At 54.3% G+C, this 8,009-nt stretch overlaps 1 protein-coding gene across 1 annotated transcript; it reads right to left on the bottom strand.

The window, feature by feature from the left end:
• Positions 1-202: 202 nt before the first annotated feature.
• LOC308548483 (uncharacterized protein C19orf81) lies at positions 203-7,660 on the bottom strand. The gene is made up of 5 exons (XM_081120032.1): positions 7,625-7,660; positions 2,932-3,004; positions 2,707-2,827; positions 1,804-1,943; positions 203-1,012 (listed from the first exon to the last, which is right to left on the bottom strand). The coding sequence occupies exons 1-5, from the start codon at positions 7,638-7,640 to the stop codon at positions 817-819; spliced, it is 546 nt and encodes a 181-aa protein (XP_080976158.1). The 5' UTR covers positions 7,641-7,660; the 3' UTR covers positions 203-816.
• Between the last annotated feature and the right edge of the window lie 349 nt (positions 7,661-8,009).

The raw sequence follows: 8,009 nt of genomic DNA on the forward strand, positions 1-8,009 counted from the left end.
TCTGTGGGGAACCTTGTGGGAGGGTCGTGGGAGGGGGGAGGGGTGGCAAGGAGGGGGCGGAGGTCGCGCTGGGCCCCTCCCCGCCCCCTCCCCCTGGTCGGATGCCCCCGTCCGCAGGGGGCCTGCGCGGCGCCCGTCTATCAAGGGCTTGTTCATTCTGGATGGGTGCCGCGGGGTTGGGAGGGTGTAGGGGGTGGGGAGGGGGAGGAGAGGCCGGGGTGGGGAGGGGGAAGGGACTGGATGGGGCTGCAGCGCGGGGTGGAGAGGAGAGACTAAGCAAAAAGTTACAATAACAAAAGAAAATACAAAAAAAAAAAAAAGAAGAAGAAGAACCCTAGAACACACAAAAATCCAGAAAAAAAAACCTGAAATAAAAGCCCGGAGAACTGTCTTCCAAGGGGGGTGGGAAGAGGAGGGGGGCGGGTCAGGACGTCTGGTTCTCGCTGAGACAGGGGTCGGCACGCGTGGAAGGCCCCGGCGCCCAGGTCTTCCCTCGCGGGCCTCAGTTCATCCCTCAAGGGACTGGGACCCAGGCGTCCATGTGCAGGGACTAGGGGTAGACTAGGAAGGCGGGATTATATTATGGGGGTTCGTCCCTACCCCCCACATCTCCCCTAACTACCCACCAAGATTTTGCAGAGAGAAATGGCTTTTGTACCAGGTCATTCTTTATAATTAAACTCACAGTATCCACCCCCTCGAGCCGGCCCCGCCTCCTTCCTGGGGAGGCAACGCCCCCTTTCCTCCGGGGTTCCGTGCGAGCCGCCCGAGCCAGCTGGGTGGTGCGCAAGCGCAGCCAAAGCCCGTCCCCATTGGTCAGTCTTCGTCGGTCGGCTCCGCCCCCAGGGCCTCGAGCATGCGCCGTCGGACCTGGGAGCGGCGCAGGTGCAGGCGGTAATCGCCCAGCAGCAGCTCGTCGTGGCGCACGAGTGGGTGCGTCGCCCCGCGGAGGCGGAGCCCGCAGCGCAGCAGGCGCGAGCGCGTCTGGAAGTCGGAGACCGCGATGAGCCACCTGGGGGCGGGGCCGAGAGGGGGGTGAGCGCGGGGGGCCCAGCCCCGCCTCTGATTGTCCAAATCTCCCTGCCTGGTCCCCTGTTCGTTTACCCGCTCCGGTCCCTCAACCCGTCACTGGTCCCTAAGCCCCGCTCCAGCCCTGCGCTCCCCCGAGGTCAGCCTGTCCTTCGACCCTCACCGGGGTCGCTGCAGGCCCAGTCTCCTCTCTCAGCCTGGTTTTGTCCGCTAGTCGCGGTCTGGCGTGACTACACCCTTCAAACCGCCGCCAGCCATTCCAGACCCCAACCCCGCGCTTTTAGTGTGGCTCCGGGGCCTGGGCCCTGGTCGCCGACCCTCTTGGGCCCGCCCCCAAGGAGGCACCAGTCACTCTGGGCCCAGCCCCTGCACTGTGCTCAGTCTAGGCTCCGCCCCCACACCTCGGTCTCGACTGTCCCTCGGTCACTTAAGTCACTCAAAGTGCCTTCGCTCCAGCTGCCGCCTTCTCTCCGCCCTCACCCGGCCCTGCCCCCTCACTGCGCTCACTCGGCTCCGCCCCTCCCCTGCTCCCACTCAGCCGCGTCCAGCTGCCCTTCCGTCGACTCGCCCTCCTAGGGTCGCTCCAGGCCCCGCCCCCCACTACCTTAACTCCCACTCAGCCCCCCCTCCCGCTCTCATAGACCCCACCCCTCACTCCAGGCCACGCCTCCCGCCCCAGGCCCCGCCCCTCACGGTCCCTCTGGGCACCGCCCAAGCCCCCCACCGCCCCACCCCTCCCGGTCGCCCCAGGCCCCACCCCTGCCGCGGGCTCACCTGTTCCTGCGCCCCGCGGTCCCACAGATGACGTTCAAGTTCTCAAAGCGGATGCTGCTCACGCAGCCGCTCTCCATGGCCCCCGGTAATTCGGCCTCCAGCGCCTCCAGCACCTCCAAATGGGTAAGGTCCTCGTCAGGCTGTGGGGATCAGAGAGAGAGCCTCAGCCCCTGACACCGGGTTCACTCCTGGTTCAGAAGTCCCCGCCCTGAACCCCGCCTATAGAATTTGCCAGAGTCCCAGGTGGCATTTGAGGGGCAAGGATCACACCTGATCAAAGGGTCCTATCCCTCTAATTAGAGCGCGGAGGACAGGCATCTCTCAGGTAGAAAAGCATCTATTGTCATTCAAGGTCATTCTCCAAAACATCAATTCTCACCAAACCTGGTGTTGTAGTCAAGTGACCCAGGTGAGCTGAGGGAGAGCCTGTGCCTGGTACAGAGTAACTGTCCCATTAATGTCCACTCTTCTAACTTTTGCATGAGTGAAACCCTAATATATATCTCCTCTGACAGGATTTGCACACTGAATGACGAGTTTGCTGCATCTGTGAAAAACATGGGCTTTTTCTTATGTTTTTGCCATACCTGTAAACTTCAGAGAACATCATAGTAGATGGATTAGCAGGACTCCCTTTGTCCTCAGTCTCCCTCTCTCTGCCTTTCCATTTCTGCCCTTCTCTGCCCCTCGTTCTCCCCCTCTCTCTGCCCCCCTGGGATCAGCAGTGATACATTTGACAATTGACTCTTTGACAAATTCATAATCAGTTTTCAGGAACCTGTCCTGGTGTCAAGCCCACAGCCAATAAGCCCCAGAGCCTGGATTCAGACTCTGTCCACCTGGCTCTGTGCCTGTGCCCTTTCCACCACCCCGCCCACTGCCGCAAGGGCTGGGGCCACTCACCGAGGTCTCCATGCACAGGCAGAGGGGCTGGGCAGTGGGTGGCGTGGAGAACTTCCTGATGCACGGGAGCTCTCGGTCCAGTGCCTCATACTCTGCAATGACCTGACGCAGGTACTGCTTCCTGTGTGGAGAGAGAGAGTGAGCGAGGACCTCCAAGGCCAGGGGTTGCTGTCATTGCGCTCCAGGGAGCTGAAGTCAGAAGTCATGGAGCCAGGGACTACTCACGAGGATTTGGTGGGCCTGCCCAGGCTCCAAGCCTGCGTCTCTTCTGAGGCCTCAAGATCTACAAGGAGGGCTCCTGGAGACAGAGAACCCAGTGTTAGCTGCCCTGAGCACTCCTCACACATTATTCTGGGGGTGCTGTCCATGCCACCCCCAGAACAGCTCTTGCTATTAAGCTACTACTGTCTTTCAGCTCCAAACTCCACCCTTCTAAACCAGGCTCTACCAACCTCATTTTGGCTCTGACAGCTGGGTTCCTGTTAGATTCCTATTAGGCTCTGCCTAAAGGTGGGGCTAGAGGGAGACTGCAAGGCAGGAGGAAGAGAAAGGGACTTGACTCTTGTTTGCTTCTCATTGCAGTCACCCCAGCCTGGCTTCTTCAGTGTCAGTTCGCTCCAGCAGCATTTGAATACAGTTTGTGGTTTTCCAACACTCTCAGAAACAGCCTCCTGATTAGAACTTGACTGATAACAGCTCTCAAATCTGGGCCCTTCTAGACAACCCCATGGTCAGCTAACTGGTTCTTTATGGCCGGCTGCTAGTTGCCTCACGTTTTCCCCTTTCTCGACAATCCTAGAGTTTTACCTGCACATGGTGGCCCAGCTAGAGACAACAGTTCCCAGGCTCTCTTGCAGCTAGCTGTGGCCATGTGACCAAATTCTCACCCAGAGTCTTACAGGGGCTGAGGGTGCATCTTTGAAGTTATTTACTTAAAAGAAGATTGTCTGTCTAAACTGGTTGCCCCTTCCCTTGGGCCAGAATGTGGATGTGGCCATAAGCCAGCTTCAACCATTCTAAAGATGATGGAGCCATAATATGGAGGGAACCTGGGTCCTTGAGTCATCTCATAGGGTGAGGTGTCCCACTGATTTGGAACACCTGCTTCCCATTACACAAGAGAGAAATACGCTGTCTTCTTAATGTCATTGTGTTTGGGGGTCTCTTTGTCACAGCAGCTGGACAAAGCAGAATGCAGCTCCTGGCATCCCAGTCAGGCCCTGGTGCTCTCCTGTTGACAAAAGCAATTTCACAGAACAACACATCATCCAGGGGCACTCTGTGACCATGATGGACCAAGATAAAAATAAGACCACTCCTGAATCATGTCTCAAGACAACAAAATGTGAACACTGCTCAAACCACAAACCCCTCTTGGCTCAGATGCTGCTGCTTTTCCAATCATAGTGTTAGCTCCATTCATTTCTCCTGCCTCAGGGACTTGCCTCCACTTCCTGCCAGTATCTGACCCAGAGCAAGCCCTGCTTCCCTGAACCCTCCCAAAGTCACCTGAGGCAGCCCAGCTCCTATAAAACATCCTCTCTGACACGCCCTCACTCAGATGTTGCACGCGTTACAGTCTCCCTCATTACAAGTCAATAAATTCAGTTCTCTCTCTCTCTCCCCGCCCCACACACACTGTAGCGTTTGCCAGTTTTCATGGTGTCAATACTCCCACCATGACCAATTTCATGCTACCTACAGTTTTAACAACCAGTTTGCAAAACTCAACAATGAGCTCCTGTGAGCCGGTACAGGTTGTCCCTAGCACTCAGCTATGCCACAACTATGCTCCTGATGGTCTTTGACTTCAGGGCATCGACAAAGCTTAACTTGTACCCTGGTAAGTCCCCTTCTCTGCTTCCCATCGTCCCACCTCCCACACGTTCCCACAGGGCAGCTGGGGTGATTTTACGTCTTAGCATCCCATGTTACAAACCATCAGAGGTTTCCTTTTGCCTTCAGGATCAAGTCCCAGACAGCATTTCAGGGTCCACCCCAGAATCTGCATTTTAAGAAGATCCCCTTTGAGAAGCACCTGCCCTGTGTGTGGTCACCCCTGTTGACCTCTCTGATCATTCCCATCCATTCCTCCAACACAATAATCTCCTTGAATCCATCCGCTTAACAATAATAATAACTACATGGTTATAGCCCTTTTAAAAAACCAAGCACTGCCCTGGCTGGGTGGTTCAGCTGGTTGGAGCATTGTCTCAGACACCAAAAGGTGGCGAGTTCAATCCCCAGTAGGGACACATCAATGTTTCTCTCTCTCCCCCTCTCCTTTTCTCCCCCCCCCAAAATCAATAGAAACATATTTTAAAAATAGATAAAATTAAGAAAAATAAAAAGCCAAGCATTTCCACTGTATCCTGACGTCAGCTTTCTGAGAGGGTAGTTTAACAAATGATGAAATACAAGTACAGAGAGGTTAAGTGGCTGGCCCAAGGTCACAAAGCGCGAAGTGATAGAATTGGGATAAAAATCTAGGTGTCTGGATCCAGAGTCTGTGTTCCCAATCCCCCCAGTCTGCTGCCTCTCACCTCACTCTTGTCTAGACAACAGCCTCCCAATTCCCCTCTCTCTAGTGCCCCCATCAGAATCGTATTTTGAAATACAGATCTGATCATACCGCCTACTTCCTTCCAAGACTTTTCGATCAGAGTATCTCAATTATCCTTGAGGTACATTGAGTCCAAAGTTCCCCCTGTGGCTCACAAGACCACACATGATCTGACCCTGCTGTTGCCTTAAACCTGACCAGGCCTAGTCATCCTCACTTGCTGCATTCCAGAAACACGGCCCTTCTGTGACTGGAACTGTCCATGTCCCCTCCTGCCTGAGGACCTTGGTCTTTAAGCAGAAGAGAATACGGTCACATGCAGAAACTTCCCAGAATTCTCTTCAGCTCCAAGACTCAGGAGCACTTACGGCCATCGTAGGTCATTAATTATTTGTGAGATGATGCGTTTTGTGTCTGCCCTCCCTGCTCAAGAATGGACTGTGTCATTTCATTCATTTTGCTCTACAAGCAAAACGCTGGGGACCCATGGGCTTTCTAATGCCCTAGGCCAAAGTTTGCAACCTGATGAGCTAAACATGTTATTGGTTCCAAAATACCTCAAAAAACAACAACAGCAAAACTAAAAATGAACAAATGTTGGTATGCAAAATCAGCCAACTGGTCAACTCAATTCCACTCAGCTTTTCTGGAGCTAGACACAAATTATATTGATCAGGAAAGTGCCTCAGTCTAGGTTGGAGATGGTATAATGTGGGGTCTCCAAAAGAAAGAGTCCTTCAAAGACACAAAAAGAGAACTGAGGACAGAGACGAGGTGTCTGTTATACCTAACATAGCACCTGGCACACAGTAGTGTTCATAGCAGACACCTGGAAAGGAGACCCCCTTCAGCCATTTCTACCCTTCTTCCCTCACTTGAGGGGAGGGGAGGGTCCGTTCCTCACCCATGCAACTCAAGGGAGGCTCACTGATCTCCAGTTCCCTCGGGGATATCCCATCGAGTTTAAACCAATGCCTTCCAACCCCACTGTTCATCATAATTACCTGGTAAATATTCAAAAAGTATAGATGCTCAGACCCCAACCCTAGAGATTCAGGTTAAATTGGATCTGAAGTGGGATTAGGTTTTTAAAAATTCTCCCAAAATTCTGATGTGTAACTGGAGTTGAGGACCACTGACTAAAATAACCATGATAATTTCATTCCTTTTGTCAGCAATTGAGACAAGAGTGAGCAGGTGACTTTAGTGCTGATCAGTGAAGTATGAGAAGAGACCTTTTGGGAGTTCTTAAAATGAAGACCTCTGGAAGTGATGCCTGGAACTGTGGCAGTCATCTTGTGACCATGAGGTTAGCTGGCGTGCAAAGGAAATATATCCCAAACCAAAAAACATGGAAATAGAAACTGGGTTCTCAATGATATCATTGAGCTGCTTGCTGACTCAACCAAACCCAAACACCACCCCACCTGTGGGCTTCTTTTTGAGTGAGATGACCTTCTTACTCTTTACACTCCACTAAGTCTAGTTTTCTATTACCTGCTAAGAACCATAGCCAGATGCATTCTTATCTAGATATTACTCGATAAAGCTTGAATGAGCAAATGAATGAATGCACTGTGCTAAAGCAGAATGTGTGTAGGGAGCTCTGGAATATGAGCCTGACGTTGTCAGCCGATGTCAGGCCACACAGGGCCTTGAACACCAGGCCAGGGGGCTGGGAGTCTGTCCTTGGAGTGCTGAAAGCCAGGGAGAGCTGTGAGCAGGGGAGAGACAGAATCGATGCTGGTGTCAGAAAGACCCCTCTGGCGCCATGTGGGTGACGGCTGGAGGGGAGAAGCGAGACCAGGGAGTTAGGTGGAGAAAGGGCCCATGTGACAGAGGACGAGACCTGAGCTGGGGCTGTGGAGATGGAGAGGCAGGGGTGGGGCAGAGAGAGTGGGCAGGAAGACGGGGCTGGAGGGAATGGGGGGCACACCTGGGATCCGGCTCAGTGGTCGGGTAGGCAATGGGGCCATTAGAAGATGGGAAGCAGGGAGGGGGAGTGACTTTAGGGAAAGATGCCAAGTTCCGTATGGGAGACAAAAAGAGTGAGGGAGCAGCACCGGGCATCTAGGGGGGATAAGGGCCTCAGAAGAGTAGTTAAGGCCCCAGGGGTTCATGGGAAATGTAGTGTGAGGTCCAAAGGGTACTGCCCAGGGATCTGGTCGACCTGAGTGTCTGGCTGGCTCTCTCTTGGGAAGGCCAGTGACTCACTTGAGGCCTCACTGCAAGGCCAGGGCTATGACACATGAAGAAAAGCCCCCCGCCCCCACTCCCCGCGTCCACACACACGCACACACGAACACACACATGCACACACATGCACACACACGCACACGCACACACCCTCAGTACCTGCTTCCTTGTGCATGCCCGGGATGCCCAGGGTGGAGCAGCACCGGGCCTCCACCTCTTGCTGCATCCTGGGAAGGCGGGCGAGGAGTGTCTCAGGAGGGTAGGAAGAAGAGCTCCGACCGGACCACCCACCACAGCTCCTTCTCCCCCCTGCTGCCTCCTCTCCCCTTCTGAGGCCCCAGGGGACACACACTGAGCCGGAAGGCTGAGACCACACTGGGACCCAGGCTCCCCTAATCTCCGGGAGCTGCTGCGGGCCCCAGTCCCTCCTTTCCCACTCTCCTGTCCCTTCCTCCCTCTCCCCTAGTCTCCTTGGGTCTCTGCCTCTCTCTTCCTTACTCTCTCCCCATCTCTCTGCGCCCCGCGGCCTCTCCCTCTCCCCCAA

The sequence above is a fragment of the Miniopterus schreibersii genome (assembly GCF_964146895.1).
Source record: "Miniopterus schreibersii genome assembly, chromosome: 18".
In the NCBI taxonomy this organism is placed as follows: Eukaryota; Metazoa; Chordata; class Mammalia; order Chiroptera; family Miniopteridae; genus Miniopterus; species Miniopterus schreibersii.

Excerpts from the sequence above, each read along its gene's own strand:
- LOC308548483 (XM_081120032.1), bottom strand. Across the intron at positions 2,828-2,931 it reads GGCAGGCCCACCAAATCCTC|GAAGCAGTACCTGCGTCAGG; the intron begins GTGAGTAGTCCC and ends CTCTCCACACAG. Across the intron at positions 1,013-1,803 it reads ACCGCGGGGCGCAGGAACAG|GTGGCTCATCGCGGTCTCCG; the intron begins GTGAGCCCGCGG and ends CCCCGCCCCCAG.